Source organism: Pyrus communis, chromosome 9 (genome assembly GCF_041283825.1).
Source record: "Pyrus communis isolate YQ-2024b chromosome 9, ASM4128382v1, whole genome shotgun sequence".
Taxonomy (NCBI): domain Eukaryota; kingdom Viridiplantae; phylum Streptophyta; class Magnoliopsida; order Rosales; family Rosaceae; genus Pyrus; species Pyrus communis.
Genome location: NC_142573.1, coordinates 4,640,247 through 4,655,944, shown reverse-complemented (window position 1 = coordinate 4,655,944; position 15,698 = coordinate 4,640,247). Strand labels below are relative to the sequence as shown.

General features: G+C 38.8%; 4 protein-coding genes across 10 annotated transcripts; 2 read left to right on the top strand and 2 right to left on the bottom strand.

Annotated features, from left to right (window-relative positions):
- The first annotated feature begins 431 nt into the window (after window positions 1-431).
- Window positions 432-3,793, top strand: LOC137739620 (14-3-3-like protein A). Of its 4 annotated transcripts, none has more exons than XM_068479253.2 (5): window positions 432-664; window positions 1,310-1,823; window positions 1,921-2,043; window positions 2,987-3,103; window positions 3,444-3,793. In XM_068479253.2, the coding sequence occupies exons 2-5, from the start codon at window positions 1,338-1,340 to the stop codon at window positions 3,504-3,506; spliced, it is 789 nt and encodes a 262-aa protein (XP_068335354.2). In that variant the 5' UTR covers window positions 432-664; window positions 1,310-1,337; the 3' UTR covers window positions 3,507-3,793. The 4 variants fall into 4 exon arrangements, with proteins under 4 accessions (XP_068335354.2, XP_068335353.2, XP_088555905.1 ...); XM_068479252.2 differs by having other exon boundaries at window positions 566-700; XM_088699779.1 differs by having other exon boundaries at window positions 622-664; window positions 1,246-1,823.
- Window positions 3,794-5,306: 1,513 nt separating this feature from the next.
- Window positions 5,307-8,630, top strand: LOC137739594 (ultraviolet-B receptor UVR8). The gene is made up of 11 exons (XM_068479217.2): window positions 5,307-5,530; window positions 5,624-5,768; window positions 6,065-6,175; window positions 6,278-6,338; window positions 6,626-6,744; window positions 6,874-6,959; window positions 7,153-7,354; window positions 7,637-7,690; window positions 7,846-7,959; window positions 8,132-8,188; window positions 8,346-8,630. Exons 1-11 carry the CDS (start codon window positions 5,502-5,504, stop codon window positions 8,541-8,543), a joined length of 1,176 nt encoding a protein of 391 aa, XP_068335318.2. The 5' UTR covers window positions 5,307-5,501; the 3' UTR covers window positions 8,544-8,630.
- A 126-nt stretch (window positions 8,631-8,756) lies between these two features.
- Window positions 8,757-10,120, bottom strand: LOC137739595 (membrane protein PM19L-like). Its single transcript, XM_068479218.2, has 4 exons — window positions 9,908-10,120; window positions 9,271-9,448; window positions 9,114-9,162; window positions 8,757-9,032 (listed from the first exon to the last, which is right to left on the bottom strand). Exons 1-4 carry the CDS (start codon window positions 10,038-10,040, stop codon window positions 8,880-8,882), a joined length of 513 nt encoding a protein of 170 aa, XP_068335319.2. The 5' UTR covers window positions 10,041-10,120; the 3' UTR covers window positions 8,757-8,879.
- Window positions 10,121-10,954: 834 nt separating this feature from the next.
- LOC137741113 (RHOMBOID-like protein 9, chloroplastic) lies at window positions 10,955-14,133 on the bottom strand. 4 transcript variants are annotated; one of them, XM_088699774.1, is made up of 8 exons: window positions 13,995-14,133; window positions 13,813-13,908; window positions 12,911-13,413; window positions 12,616-12,826; window positions 12,177-12,342; window positions 11,621-11,791; window positions 11,370-11,524; window positions 10,955-11,247 (listed from the first exon to the last, which is right to left on the bottom strand). In XM_088699774.1, exons 3-8 carry the CDS (start codon window positions 13,305-13,307, stop codon window positions 11,004-11,006), a joined length of 1,344 nt encoding a protein of 447 aa, XP_088555900.1. In that variant the 5' UTR covers window positions 13,308-13,413; window positions 13,813-13,908; window positions 13,995-14,133; the 3' UTR covers window positions 10,955-11,003. The 4 variants fall into 4 exon arrangements, with proteins under 4 accessions (XP_088555900.1, XP_088555902.1, XP_088555903.1 ...); XM_088699776.1 differs by having other exon boundaries at window positions 12,911-13,268; XM_088699777.1 differs by having other exon boundaries at window positions 12,911-13,268; window positions 14,078-14,096.
- Window positions 14,134-15,698: the final 1,565 nt, after the last annotated feature.

The window sequence follows — 15,698 nt, the reverse complement described above, 5'->3', positions numbered from 1 at the left end:
AATTCTATGACATGGACATACGTAATTGACAAGGAAAAGCAAGCCATTAAACACACAATTAAGAACAAAGGTGCTTTTCACCAAATCCCCATTATGCCAATTATTGAACATTTGACTGAAAAACAAAAACACCGTCAACACTTCTTTAATTAATAGGAGTTTTAACGAAACATTTTCGGTACTGTTTATTTTTTAACGAAAAACTTCATTTTTATCTTTTGCTAGTACTATTTATTACACCTTTATTTATCAATTTTCATTAAAACTAAATTTTTTTTTAACTTTTCGTTAGTTTTCTTTTAATTATTAATTAGATTTCGACACCGTCAAGTACGGCCGTCCGTCCGTCCCCACGACGAGGCCCAACACCTGCAGCTCACAACGCACGGCGGGCATCAGCAATAATATCAAACGACATGTCGACAAACCAAGAGGGTGAGGACTGGGGAAGGAGCTTGCGTTGACCGTCAACGCCAGCGTGGCCACTCCCCAAAAATTGAAAAAAGCCTACGGAATCTCCGTCATCCACCACGTGTCTTCTTGCTATTGGACCTACCTCCCTACCCCTTCCTAGTGGCGACCATTTTTATGCCCCCACCCGGATTCCATTTCCTCCAGTTTTGCTTCGAGCTTAGATCTTCTTCTTCATCGTGGACCAGAGAAGGTACGGACGCCCCCAGCTTCTCAAGAACTACTCAGGGTTTGATTTTTCCTGATTTGATTTCAATTTTAATTTTTTGTTGTTGATTTTCTGTTTGTGTGATGATTTGCTTGTCTAAGATCTAAGGTATAGAGTTCAGTTTTTTTTTTTTTTGGCATAAAAAAGATAGTGACTTTATGTTTGGTGGTTGGATCTGATTTGATTTAAGCTGTTTGGTAGTTGATTTTCGAGTTGTGACTTGTTTGGTTGCTGGGGAAGTGGAAGTGTTTTTCTTTCATTCTATCATCAATAAAGAAGTGTTTTTTGAAAGTGGGATAAGAAATTTGGGATTTTTTTATTTTTTATCTGGTTTTACTGAAGTTAGAGGCTTGGAAATTACCATTTGGTTAAGCTGGGAGTGAGATTTATTGGTCTAATCTGATTTTGCGATAACTGAATTAGGATCCTGATCTGTTTGTTTGCTGAGAAAATTCTTATAGAGGTCTGAAGTTAGCATGCTTAATTGTTTTATAGGCTTTTATGGAATTAACATGGCTTTACTCATCTGTTACTAATTCAACTGTGTATCGCGTTTGCTTTGGCAGATCTGAGTAACCTTATGAACAGAGATCGCTGATTTCATTTGTCATTTGTTGGATTGATTCCCAGGTTTCAGATTTAGGCTTACATAGCAAAGATGTCGCCAACTGATTCTTCACGCGAGGAGAATGTGTACATGGCCAAGTTGGCCGAACAGGCTGAGAGATATGAGGAGATGGTCGATTTTATGGAGAAAGTTGCCAAGACTGTCGATGTTGAGGAGCTAACAGTGGAGGAAAGAAATCTCCTCTCTGTGGCTTATAAGAATGTGATTGGAGCTAGGAGAGCTTCGTGGAGGATCATATCTTCCATTGAGCAGAAGGAGGAGAGCAGAGGGAATGAGGATCATGTTGCGATTATCAAGGAGTACAGGAGCAAGATTGAGACTGAGCTCAGCAAGATCTGTGATGGGATCTTGAGCCTTCTTGAGTCGCACCTCATTCCATCTGCCTCATCCGCCGAGTCCAAGGTGTTTTACCTCAAGATGAAAGGTGATTACCACAGGTACCTTGCTGAGTTTAAGACTGGAGGCGAAAGAAAGGAAGCAGCTGAGAGCACTTTGTTGGCTTACAAGTCTGCTCAGGTTGGCTTTCAGCTTGCCATTCTGCCACTTTTAATTTGCAATTGTGCTTCTGTTTTTTGTAGTGATCCGTAAGCTTGTTTTGTTTTCTTTGATGTAGGACATTGCCCTGGCTGAGCTGGCTCCAACCCACCCGATAAGGCTTGGACTTGCACTCAACTTCTCAGTCTTCTACTATGAAATCCTTAACTCACCAGATCGTGCTTGCAATCTGGCAAAACAGGTTTGTATGCAAGGCCTTATATTTGCTATCATTTTGTTGTCTTTACTTGTGTGCATTCTAGTCTGTGTGACTAAATTATTTAGTGGTATTTGTTGCTTAAAATTAATATAGAGTGGTACATATTGAGTGAAATTACATAACCTATCTTCATTGTTAACATGTTGCCCCGTTTTTATGATTCTTTATGAATTTGTTGAGTTGCCATGTTTGGCTTTAGTGTTCCTGAAATTTACATACTTGGTGAGAAATTCTTTTCCAAAGACATTTGGTTGCAAATTTCTTTGAAGGTATTAGTTGGTTCATAAATTAAGAAATACTTGGTTTATCTGGTTATGCCACATGTTCTATGAGAAATGGCGAGTCGTCCTTTAATCACTCACTTTTATACTCTCTGAATACTTATTTCCCAAGTAATTTCTACTTCTTGGCTCAAATTTTAAAAAGCCTTTCCACTCGTAACTTTGTTTAGGTCAGATTCTTGATCATGCTTGATGGGTTAATTAATAGGTATCACTACATATACTAGAAGAAATGAACTCTCACCAATTTCAAGATTAGCAGCCATCATGTTTGGTGGGATAATTTAGATAACATTGGACTTGTAGTGAATATACAATCTGGATGTGAACTTTTGAGTTTTAGCTGTTATGTAACATGTTACAATTTAGCAATTCATGCTCCAGAATTTCTGTATGAGTGTTATACATTTCTTATTTAGGGGTTGTTTAACCATTCGTGTATCTTCAGGGCATGAATTTGGTATATGTGTTTTGCTTTCTAACATTTGGTTTGTTAAGTGAACTAAACATGCTATCGTAAAATGATTATTTTCTCCCTTCTGGTCGAGTACAAGTTTCTTTGTGACTGCAGGTTTCAAATAAACTTGAGAATTGGATGTTTAGTGTATTGCTTTTAAACTCAATTTTGCTACGTCTTCCCACAGGCCTTTGATGAGGCTATTTCTGAGCTTGACACATTGGGTGAGGAATCCTACAAGGATAGCACTTTGATCATGCAGCTTCTCCGAGACAATCTGACACTCTGGACTTCCGATATCACGGTATCTCTCTCATCCTCCTTCCCTCGTGATGCATGTACATGAACGAATGTAAACATTTAAAGTACATTAGATTTATCTCTCCCCCCTCCCTCCCTACCTTGTTGAACATGCCCACGTATTGATCATTTATTAGAGTTAAGGTTGGTGGTACTTTTTTCATTTACTCCACAAAGGGAGAAAGGAAGGGGGGTCTTGAGATCGGGATGCATCATTCTAGTGATACCAATGATGTAACCAATAATTTAAATTTGTATTCATCCAATGCTGTTTGATGATTAAGTTCCACTCCAGTATTTTAACTGTGGTAGACTAAATGTAATTGTTATATCTGGTGTTTTAGGATGATGCCGGGGATGAAATCAAGGAGGCATCAAAGCGCGAATCCAGTGAAGCACAGCAGTAACGAGGCTTCTGGTTCGTAGAATTTGTACTATGTACCCTTTTATCTTGGGACCTTTATAATAGATGCCTGTGGATTGTAGAAGGATTTGCCTATGAACTTGACGGTCTTGAGCGCGTCAGCGCTTAGGGTTGAAATGTTCCAGCCTAGGGTTGGAATGTTCCAACAGATCGCAAAATTGCGTTTTATAATTGGTGAGAAGAATTTGGTTCAGTGCTTTCAGTGCTGTGCTATATGATTTAGTGTTAAAAATTAGTGTATTTTTTTTCAATGTTTCTTCAGATTTCCAATGGCTTGTGTTGTTTTTTTACCAGATGTAACATTGTGGAGCTTGTATTCTTTATGCTTCTCTCAACTAGAATGTGTTTCGGGTACATCCAATTCGCTCGACCCACGTTGGTACCTTCATTGTTTGCAACCTTAGAATTGATTGTTTGGGGCTTCTACAAATCAGTTTATTGCTTTGTGAACTTGTGATTTCTTGTATCTTGAGCATGTACATCTTCTTAATCGATAAGTCACTGAGTCCGCTGCTTTATCGTCGCGATTTGATTCGTTTTGATACTGAAGCTATAGGTGCCTCAATCGGTTTTAACTCGTCTCCATGTTCATCTTCTTCTCTTGTTTCTCTTCCTGTTGGTATTTACTTTTGGACATGCTTCGTTTGCTTTGCTCTTCTTCTTCGGACACATTTGACATGGTGCTAGAACCTTGTTTCGAGATGTTTTTGCTGGTATTGATCCAGATTTAGATGCTCGAATTTGGATGCTGCATTTTGGGCATTCACGAGTTTCTGGAGTTGGGAGTTACATTGACGGTTCTCAAAGTTGTAAAGACGATGACGTTTCTTGAAGCGAATGTTTTGCATTTCTTGGCTCTGACATCGAATCGGAGTGGCTCGCGAGAAATGAAAGGCTTCGATGATCACTAAAGGTGGTGGTCACCATTTTCTTAAAATTGTTGCCACTTAATCCATTGCATTTCAATAAACTGATTAATTTCCGACCAGATTCACATGAGAATTATGGGCAAATTAAAGCAACGAAGAGTATGAAAACTACTGGGAAAAAAAAAAAAAAAATACAAACAAGCATATCAAGTCTGACCGAAAGCGCCCCCACTCCCCAAAACCAATCTTTTCGGTTTTATAGTGGTGGTGTCTCCCATGACGCTTACTCGTCACTCTTTGTTCGTTTCGAGACTGGATCCCCTCCGGATCCAAAAGGATGTGAGCCCACTAATCAATTAATCTTAACCATTTAAATTTGATTAAATGGTTATAATTATTATAACTTTTAGAGGGGTTCCTGTTTGTAGCCGTTAGATCAAATTTCAATAGCCAGGATTCATTGATTAGTGGGCTCAGATCCCTTGGATATGGAGGGGATCTAGTTCCGTTCGTTTCTGTCTTTCTTCTTTCTCTATTTATTTCTTATTTTTTTGTGCAAACTTTTAAGATCGAACCGACAATTAGGGTTTAGAGTTTAGGGTTTAGGGTTGATGACAAACATAACGTAGAGCCATAATTGATATTTCCCTTGTAGTTTTTCTTTAATTTTCCATGAGAGCATAACTGAACTAAAAAATTTACAAACAAAATAGAGAGTTGTTGTATTTTTCTTTCTATAATATTTGAGGTGCAAAATGCGAATTTTATAGTGCCCCGTAACAATTCCCATAAAAAAAATTTAGTTGATACAAATTCTAAGATTAATTTGTCAAGCAAAATTAAAAAAAAGAAAAAAAAGGCTAGAAAAACTACTGCCGCGCAAACTTTTATCTCCACTGGTCAAGCAAAACGCCGCCGTTTGCCCCACTTCCATCGCGTTTTTGGTGTCTGGTTCCCCTGCTCGAATTGCTTCACAACATATAAAGAAGATACACGCACGTATCATACACGAACACGATATGCTATTCGATTGAGTATTGATCAACACAGTCACTCCTCTCCCTGCTATCTTTTTAATAGCTTCGATTCAAGCTCTGATTCAGCCTCCAATGGCATCCGATGCTGCCATTGCCACTTGGTATTTGCTCTCTTTCTCTCACCTCTCGGTTATGCTATTCTAGAGAGAGAAAGTAGAGCAGGTTTCGTTCATTCTGTTTGTCTTTGTGAACAGGGGCTCTGGGGAAGACGGCCAATTGGGAATCGGGAACAACGAGGAGAAGGAATGGGTGTGCGCCGTCAAAGCCCTCGAGTCGCAGACTATCCGCTCTGTTGTCGCTGGCAGCCGAAACTCTCTCGCCATTTGCGATGACGGCAAGGTGGGTCCTCTTTCATCTTCTTCTTGTCTTTTTATCACTCCATCCACTGTTTTGATTACTACCCTTTTCACTTGTTTGTTTGTGTGTATTCTGCAATTTTTGAATTTTTGGTTTTGGGTTTACTGAAAGTTTTTATTTTTAATTTTTATTTTTAATTTTTGGTTTTGGGTTTACTGAAAGTTTGGATTTTTATTGAATTTGTGGTTTTGGATTTACTGAAAGTTTGGATTTTCGTTGCATTTTTTGTTTCACTGAAAGTTTGATTTTTTGTGTTGTGAATTGAAATGGGTTACCAGTTGTTTACATGGGGTTGGAACCAAAGAGGAACCTTAGGGCACCCTCCCGAGACCAAAACTGAGAACATTCCAAGCCAGGTTAAAGCTCTTGCTAATGTCAAGATTGTTCAGGTAATTTCGAATTTATCATAACCGTGCTTGGCTTTGGAAATAGTTAATTTTTTTGTTACTATAATTTTCCTTGGATTTAATTAGGGGTTGTTTGAAATCTAGGCTGCTATTGGTGGATGGCATTGTTTGGCTGTCGATGATCAAGGCCGTGCTTACGCCTGGGGTAATTGATCAAGCTTTTTCTACTGTTTAAGTTGTGAATATTTACTTCTCTGTCTCAAGTTCTCTAGTTTTCATTATTTAGAATCCAATAGAAGAAAGAATGCATTCCTTTAAGCCAGTTAAGCCAAATGCCAAAAGATGGTTGCTTCTAAGTCATGTTTAAAACCATCCTGGAGTTTAGTATGTTTAACTTCCAAGTAAAGGTTTTGGTTGGTTTTCTTGAGGTGCGGTAAATAGACCTGGAAGTTGTTTTTTCTCAGTCTAAGGGTACAAAGTTGTTTGGTGCAGGTGGGAATGAGTATGGACAGTGTGGTGAAGAACCTGAGCGGAAAGATGACACTGGTAGACCTTTGAGAAGGGATATAGCGATTCCTCAACGCTGTGCACCAAAACTTAAAGTCCGCCAGGTGGGTACCCATGCCTGTGTCTAGAGAACTCCATGATAGGAATTTTTGGATGTAGGATGCTTTTGTTTCTCAAGAGACATCTCTTTCTATAAAACGGTATTTGACATGTTCTAATTTTTCACATCCCAGGTAGCTGCTGGGGGTACTCACTCTGTGGTACTTACACGTGATGGGCAAGTATGGACATGGGGTCAGCCATGGCCTCCTGGAGACATGTATGTTGCCCCTGGACTTGAATCTGTCAACTTGTTTTCAAGTATCTGTCTTAGATTGCAGCCAACCTTCTAGGTCATACTATATCAAATTCTCTTTATACTATAACAGCTACGTGCATGGATGTACTTGTGAACTCATCGCTCACTGTCGTTTATCATACAATCATCCCTGGACTTTTCTTCTAATTTTCAGAAAACAAATTTCAACGCCTGTGCGTGTACAAGGTCTTGATGCAGTGAGGCTCATTGCAGTTGGGGCATTTCATAATTTGGCTCTGCAGGAGGATGGTACTTTATGGGCTTGGGGTAATAACGAATATGGACAACTGGGAACAGGGGATACTCAGCCGAGATCACAACCTATTCCTGTCCAGGGGCTATCTGATCTTAATTTGGTTTGTATCACATTTCCGTGTATCTTTTTGTTTAATTTCTTGTAGTTGCTTTAGCCTAGCCTCATGTATGATTATCTCGATGTTTTCTGAATGTGTGCCTTCGCATTATCCACCGTACACTGAAGTGCGTTGTTTGTCTAACCGGGAAGATTGTTACGTGATAGTTCGTAGGTTTCATACCTTCATGGTTGAACGTTTGCAACTAGATGATACGCCATACGTTTATAATGCGTTTGCCATAAGTTTATAATGTGTGTTTTTTTAACCTTTTTGCTTGTATAGGTGGATATTGCTGCTGGAGGATGGCATTCTACTGCACTAACAGAAGATGGAGAGGTGATTTCTCTCCCTTCCTCCCTTCTAACATACACCAATGACCGTTTGAGATCAACGTGCTATAGTTCAAATATTTCGGTATTGCTAACGTCGTAACATCTGCATTTGAGTCAGTGGGATATCCTTACTTCTCTGCCTTTTTCATTTGACTGCAGGTGTATGGTTGGGGACGAGGAGAACATGGAAGGCTTGGGTTTGGCGACAATGATAAAAGTAGTAAAATGGTGCCGCAAAGGGTTCATCTTTTAGTTGGGGAGGATATTGTTCAGGTACTATCTATAGTTCATTCCTCGCCGCCACTCTGAATAACTCGGACTGCAATGTGTTTTATCGTTGATTTGATCGATTTCTTTCGTCGATTGCTCCAAAAATCCTGCAGGCTCGTAATAATCTCGTTTCCTTCCAACAGTTTGAGATAGATTCTGTTTATTTTTCATATAGGTGTCTTGTGGAGGCACTCACTCTGTTGCATTAACTCGTGACGGGCGAATGTATTCGGTAAGAATTTTTCACCGATACGAGTTAAAAAGATAATTTGCTTACGTTAATTTCTCATTGTCTTGCTTTAGTTCTTGCATCATCTTGAGTTTCCTTCCACATCACATCTGGTTCCACCATTTTTGTTTGATCCAACAACTTGTCCTTGTGTCGGCAGTTTGGCCGAGGCGACCACGGACGCCTTGGATATGGAAGGAAGGTGACGACTGGTCAGCCGATGGAAGTTCCCATCGGCATCCCTCCCAGAAATGGCACTGCAGACAATGGACACTGGATTGCCAAACTCGTCGCTTCTGGAGGACGCCATACGTTGGCAATCGTAGATTGGAAAGCCGATGATGAACCAGAATCATAGGAATTATGTCCGAAAATTTTCCGGTAGCTCGAATAATCGATGTTGGTTATGTATAACTGTGTTAACTTAATATTTTCGTTCTGCATATTTTTTGCTTCCGGGTTTTTGAATTCGGTAAAGAACTGTTTTGCGTTTGGGTTTTTGAGATCGGTATAAACCGAAACTCATACAAACATAAGCCCCTTCGAACCCTTCTTGCTCGTGTCCGGATTAGGGTACGTCCAGCGTTCCATTCCCACCAAACTAACCGGAAAAAAACTGATACAAACGCAGAGCGCGGCTAATGAAACAGAGACATTGTGTTGTTTAATTTACAGCTGCTGATATGAACGGAAGTCAGATCACAGTCATTGCGCCGGTGCTCCGGGGGTCATGACCGGTGCCAATTCCACCATGTCTATGTCTGCTCCTAAACATCCCAGCATGCAGAAGCACCAGGTAAAGCAATTGACCTAGTAGTGATATTGCAATCATAGCTTCCAGTGTTTGCTGAAAAACACCAATTAATTTAAATAATCTAGTTTTATTGTGCCTCAGCAAACAGCAATATTTGCTTAAAAATTCTCTTACCAAGCGTTTTCCTCTGTGCCCTCCTAATATCATCTCGTTACACACAAAACTGCATCAGACACATCCATCCAAAACTGATTAATTTCTTGACTTTTGTTATGAAAATGTAAGCACTTTTTCATGTTGATTTTGGGGCGGAGAGGGGAGAGAAAACTACCCGAAAGCGAAGGCGATAATCGTCAGGGCTACGATCGCTGAAGAAGCTGCACCAGCTAAACTATTGGTTCGCCATATCCGGAGATGTATCAGACCGTAAAGCACAGAAGCAGCACCAACCACACCGGCTATCAATGCAAAGATCAACAAGAAGCTAGTCGATGTATTGCCTCCCAAATCTGTACAAAAGTATCAGAGCTCAAAACCCTATTTCAACCATAGTATTCTAAATTACTCTAATCTATGCACAGGGTAATCGTACTCAGTACACATAAGTGACACTTTTCTGATCAACTGTTCTAATCCACGTCGAATACTAGAGGGATACTACACCAACAATAGAACATGCAATCTAATTAACTGATTCAACCCAACTCGAGTACTAGAGGACACTAAATGGACAATAAAATAAACAATCTGATCAATTGACTTAACGCACATCGATGACTAGAGGAATACTAAATAGTCAATAAAACGAGGCACTATACCGTGATTTACGTACGATGTTTAGTCTCTCCCACTACTATTTTGCAGAGTTGGTTCTATTTGTGCATATTTTCTATTGACATTCTAGTGGGCGTAAAATAAGCAATGAAAACGTAAAAAAAAGAGGAGTGATTGAGAGAGAGAGTGCTTACGGGCGAAATTTTGCTCTCCATTGATGTATTTATCAAGGGACCAACAAGCAAGTCCAAGCATGATCAGATGGACCACCAAGTTGACTACCAGAAGAGGAGCCATTAAACCTCTACCAATCCTTCCGACCGCCATTGATATCAAAGTTTCAAAAGCTCAAGCTGCAACCCTTCAATCTTTTAGTTCTCAAACTATACACACTTTTAAACTCCAAGCTCAAAAGTACACACCCTGAGACCTGAGTGACACAGAGAGATTCAAAGCTGATGGATGAAAAGGACAGAAAGCTCTTTGTGTTACGTGGTTTGTTGTAAGCAACCCAACTGTAAACGTGTCGGCAAGCAAGGGCATGGTTCCTTTAACGTGGAGATACACCATGCATGAAGAATTCGGGTCTGAAAAAACAAACAAATGAAATTATAGTTTGGATTTGGGAGCCATATTTGTTAGAACAAAAAGTCACTTGGTTCACATGCAGGCTGTCGGGAGTTCGTTTAATTAATTAATTACCTTGTTGGCCAATGACGTTGTTCAAAGGGACGTTAGGTTAAGTCGTCATTCGATATGTATGCATGTGTAGTTAAAGTTATCCACGTACATAAACGACTAACTGTAGCATAATTTTATCTCATTAGACTTCCAAGAGAAAAACTTAGCAGTGTTCGAGGCACACGTACTATGGCCCACCTCAAAACTAGAAAGATGTAGAAGAATCACTAGAAAATGAGGGAAGTAATCCGAGGGCACGCGTGTTATAGCCCTCCCATCCTAACCTACCCCTCGCACAAGGTCACTGCCAACCCCAAAGTTCAAGGCTGGCTTCGTTTTGGCCTCTCAAAAAAGTACGAGACCCTCTATATTTTGTCTAAACCGGCCTCAAAGCTTGTTCCACCCGATATAAGAGGTGTCCTAGTCAGGTGGCCCTACTGTTCTCTCTACTCTTGAGGCTCGAGTCTCACAAACTGTTACAAACCGATTGCATGTAAAAATTGATACACACTGTCAAAATTGAAGGTCTACCCTCTTGCGTGCTACACAAGAAACACATATGAGCTAATGTGTTGTATAAATTGATGGTTTCGCATCCTTGTAGAAGTTTTACGGAGAAGTATCTGATGCAATGACATTCAGGGGAGGTCCCACAAAGAAAAGTAGAGAGCTTAATACAAGAACAAATAGGGCAAAGAAAAACAGTGATTTGCAAGGATCTGCATATCGTCTAACAAGTGCGATTCCTTCCTCTTGGCCACTTGTTGAAGAAGATGATGCATCATCCAGTTGAAGAGTTGGGCATGTCAAAAACCCATATGCCACTCCTGCAAATGCTGCTCCAAAATGTGTCCTGGAACAACATAATATGATATAAGGTCACTCAGGGACAGTCTCGTAATGTTTTCTGATATGAAAATAAAAAAAAAAACGAGTAAGTATCTTCAAAACTTGAAAATGCGTCTGGTAGCTTACCAATCATCAATAGGACCGAAAATGCTCAACGCGAAGCTAAGAAGCGTGGTTATGACAGCCTTTTGGAACATACTCTCCGAAATATCCTTTGAAATTATGTCCTTGTTTTGGACCTGATAAGCGAGCCAAGCTCCGATCATGGCAAATATTGGTCCCTGCGATCACATTATGAACATAAACACATTCGGAAGAGGAGAGAAAAGGGGTAACAAGATTCGTAGAAAAGGAATTTGAGGAGCAGAGCTGCTTACCGTTCCACCAACAGTTGGCTCTGGTGTATGAAGAAAACTAATCAAGTTGCCGGAGACTCCTCCGAGTATGTAAATCAAGAAAAATGTGAATGATCCATAGCCTCTGCACACTTTAGGCCCAAATACAACAAGTCCCCAGCAACCAACAGCTATGTGGAAAAGCCCCGAGTGCTGCATAAGTTACATGAGCCGCGTGATAACCGTTGATAAGGAAGAATAATATGCAAATGCTCTTCAAGAATTTATCGCTTTAGGAATTCCTACTATTTTCTTAATCGATACAAATTGTGAGGCGGATCTTGCAGATATTTCATAAACCAGAAAGCATATATGTGCTGCATTATACTAAGAACCAACAAACTGGACGTTTCATAAACGATAGTTAGATACCCGACAAATGTTAAGGCCAGATAAATCTCTAGTAATGTGCAAAGCCCTATAATTATTTGATACGTTCACATTCAAATCCAGTGGTTAACTAGCTAATGCAAATTATCACGGATAATGTTGAAATGGAAACAGAATGGAAACACGAACCGAATCGTCGGTCTTGTACCAGAAACATGGGTGTGACTAGCCTCCACCATTCTCCAACCAGGATCAAATCATTTATCTTTGCTCCATATAGCAATGGAAGAGAGAAGAGCCCTAAGTCAGTGTTCCTAACCGGACTCGCAATCTCGAACAGAAAAACTGCGATGTTTACAGAACCTAATATGCTTCTGCATCCAACATAAAGAACAAAGAAGCAAAATGTCATTATTCCTAAGGAGCTCCCAGATTTAACCTGGATTTTCGGTTCCCAATATTATATGAATAAATATACCGGTCACAAACTTTTAATCGAAAATAAAACTGGCAGAACATAAAACTGCGCTTTATATACAGACTTACGAGTCTATTTAGTTCCCCAATTTTATTTCTCATTAAAAGTTTATAACCGGTTCGATTGGTGCATATTTCTGAGGACTAATTTAGATAGGGCAGGGTCTTACATTAAGTAGAGATCAGAGATTTCATTATACTCGAGCGAGTCTTTAGAAATCTTTGGACCAAGATCATCCCTTTCACGTATAGGATTTCTGTATGCCTTCAATACCCTCTCATCACCTTTTCCGGAATCTCGATTGATAGCTGATGGTTTTGCAATTGGAATGTCTTCAGTAGCAAGATCAACAGAACTAGATGATTTCGTCGAGTCTCCATCTGAGTTAATACAAAATATAAGAATTAAAATGTCATTTCTAAAAGTAACACACACAATCGACTCAGCTGGGAAGATAATTTTACCTTTATTTCTAAGTTTTCCAAGATAATCATCAAGAGACTCCAAACCCTCCTTTAGTCTCAGCTGACCATTATTTTTACTGAGTGGTTGCTCCCTTGTCGTGTTTGAATCATCCGGAGGCACATTTGTGACGTTTTGGAGCTTCCCAAAGTAAGAATCCAAGGATCTCAAATGGTTCCCAGAATCTGATGCAGCATACCAAACCATCCCAAGAATCTTATGTTTTCTTGCATTATTTTCTGAGGTTGGAATACAATCACATCGAAACCCTCTGTCCCTCTGTCCGATTACATAGTGATTTGATTCAGCACAGCCTCTATATGGCATTTTGTAGCATATTGGAACCACGGCCATGTGTTTCTGAAAAAGAAAGAAACCAAACAACAAAAAGGGTATCATGCATGAACTAACTCCAATATATACAACAATAGTGGTAACCAGTGGTTTATCTCCGCTCTCTATCTCACTCGTCACGTAAAATCACAGCCGTTGCATGTAAGAATCCCTTGAATAAAAATTATGAGGAAGTAAAAATTAGTACTAGAGAGCAAATTTTTTACAAGTGCAACATTAAAGCATGTGACTTTTTCAAGTTAGTTTCAGTTATTTTCTCAGCAACCAAACAGAGACTCAAAAGGCCAACTTCATACCAGACAAACAAGCTTAACATGGTTTGCCTGGTTAATTCTGAAAGAAATTTCCATTTATAACCAACCCAAATTCTCCACTGTTACCAAAGACAAGCTTTTAATCTAGAAACCATAATTCTCTTCAAATACAATACAAAGCAGGAGACTTTTTCTAGGAAATTTCAGTTATTTTCTCAGCAACCAAACAGAAGTTACTCAAAATACCAACTTTCCTGAACAAAACAGAAAAATCTCAAAAGGGTAGGTTTAAATACCTCCAAGTCCAACTCCCAAGTATTTCCCAGATTACCTCAATGCAGAGGTTCTGTGAGAGGGACAAAGTCTGAGGTTGTTTGTACTTGTGCTTGGTTCTGCCATTAATGGAAAGACATGATTAAGTACAAATAATACATGAAAGGCCCACGATTGAAAGGAACAGTAAGAAAGTGTCACTGACAGTCTGACATGGAATGAAAGAAATCCAGGGTGGATTCTCCTTATCGCTATTGGTCCATTAGGTTTCTGCCACGAAGGACTCACCGGCGATATGGTTTGCGTGGATGAACTCTATCTGACTACCTTCAGCAGCTAACCAGAAACTAATGGTCAACGTACAAGAAAATTAGAGGCTTTTAGTCGAATACCCCACTTTTGTTTATTTATTTAATCGCAGGCCACAACATTTTTCTGGCATGAATTTTTCATAACTACTTTAAGCCACTTGTTTTTAAGAATTTTATTTTTAAGCCCTATTTCCCCCACATTTTGAGGCTAATGTATATTTTGTATATGTTAAGGGTTAGGCTTCTAACTTTCCACAGAGGTATCCACAATTTCAATGTAGACGTACGTTTTATCCTTTTAGTTTTCCATAATTCTAAGACAACTTTGTTTATTCTAGTGGGTAGATAGCGTGCTAACGTGTTTATTTTGAAACTGATTTTGTCTCATTTTACTTCTTGAAATTGTCAGTTTTGTCTCAAGTAGCGAGTTCATTCTATTTTCGTCTATCCCGTCAAATAAACTTTAAATTAAAGGGTACTATAGATATTTCATTTTTGACACTACTCTTTATCTCCAGCATGCCTCTAAAATAATTGCAATTCTATTTTTGACAACTCTAATTCAAACTTATGGACATCTTGTGTTTCAAAATCTAATCTAAGCTACTTATTGAATCAATGGTGGCTATAGCTACAACAATCCGCAAGAGACTCATAAGGTTTGAATGAGAGTTGTAAAAAATGAAATAGGAATTGTTTCAATAAGCAAGATCTCTCATATACGACTCACAGATCTACATTATCTTTTGTACTTACCACAAACTTTCTCCATTGAAATTTATGCTCATCTTTTGTTGTTCCCTCACCCTTTTCTGAAGGTATCAAATTTCTCCAACGTTTTTTTTTGCTTCTATTGCATTGTTGCAAGTACTCTTAGATCTATATTATTTATGATTTTTTATTTTTAAGTTGAATAGTATATACTTGTGAGCTTTGCGTTATTGTTTTTCTTGGAGTCGTATACCTTCTTGCTCTCCTTTGTCAAAAGTGGTTGGCAAATTGGCCATTTGTCAAAAGTGTAATAGTTCAATTAACTGCCTCACAAACAACAATAAATTCATTTGCTACACGTGAGGCAATTGATGTAAGAGAGAAAAAAAAAAAAAAAAAAAAAAGGTGTTAGAGAGTGGTGGGTAAGTTAAAATTAACATATGATCCTAGTGATGACTCTCAATGTAGTTAATATAAAACGTCAACAACGAATTGTTTTAAGAAAAGTAATTTTCACACGTTATTTTTTCTCTTAATGCACACTTAGTTATTTTTAATATTTAAATTAACATAAATAGAGGGTGCATAAAGGGAAAATAAGTGTGTGAGTGTCATTTCCCTTACATTAAGGCATGATTTAGTACTGAGGTGATTATGAAAAAAATTGATATAAAAAAAAGTTGAGAGCTGTTTTTGTGTTTGGTAAACATTCAGCTTCAGTTTTTTTTCACAGTTTTGGGTGAAAAAAAGCCAAAAACAAGAAGCTGCAAAACCCAACTTTGAAAAACCAGCTTTTTTTTCACATCTGTTTTACATAAAAGTTTACCAAATACTATAATACTGCTTTTTTTTTTTCTTTTCAAAAGCACTTTTACAAAAATATTTAC

Bases quoted from the DNA above. Each gene is read 5' to 3' on its own strand.
- LOC137739620 (XM_068479253.2), top strand. From the start codon at position 1,338: ATGTCGCCAACTGATTCTTCACGCGAGGAGAATGTGTACATGGCCAAG. The intron at 2,044-2,986 runs GTTTGTATGCAA...GTCTTCCCACAG, and splicing joins CTTGCAATCTGGCAAAACAG to GCCTTTGATGAGGCTATTTC. The intron at 3,104-3,443 runs GTATCTCTCTCA...CTGGTGTTTTAG, and splicing joins TCTGGACTTCCGATATCACG to GATGATGCCGGGGATGAAAT.
- LOC137739594 (XM_068479217.2), top strand. From the start codon at position 5,502: ATGGCATCCGATGCTGCCATTGCCACTTG. The intron at 5,531-5,623 runs GTATTTGCTCTC...CTTTGTGAACAG, and splicing joins GATGCTGCCATTGCCACTTG to GGGCTCTGGGGAAGACGGCC. The intron at 7,691-7,845 runs GTGATTTCTCTC...ATTTGACTGCAG, and splicing joins CACTAACAGAAGATGGAGAG to GTGTATGGTTGGGGACGAGG.
- LOC137739595 (XM_068479218.2), bottom strand. From the start codon at position 10,040: ATGGCGGTCGGAAGGATTGGTAGAGGTTTAATGGCTCCTCTTCTGGTA. The intron at 9,163-9,270 runs GTAGTTTTCTCT...TGTCTGATGCAG, and splicing joins ATTATCGCCTTCGCTTTCGG to TTTTGTGTGTAACGAGATGA. The intron at 9,033-9,113 runs GTAAGAGAATTT...GGTGTTTTTCAG, and splicing joins GGCACAGAGGAAAACGCTTG to CAAACACTGGAAGCTATGAT.
- LOC137741113 (XM_088699774.1), bottom strand. From the start codon at position 13,307: ATGATACCCTTTTTGTTGTTTGGTTTCTTTCTTTTTCAGAAACACATG. The intron at 12,827-12,910 runs GTAAAATTATCT...GTATTAACTCAG, and splicing joins TGGAAAACTTAGAAATAAAG to ATGGAGACTCGACGAAATCA. The intron at 11,248-11,369 runs GTAAGCTACCAG...ATGTTGTTCCAG, and splicing joins TTCGGTCCTATTGATGATTG to GACACATTTTGGAGCAGCAT.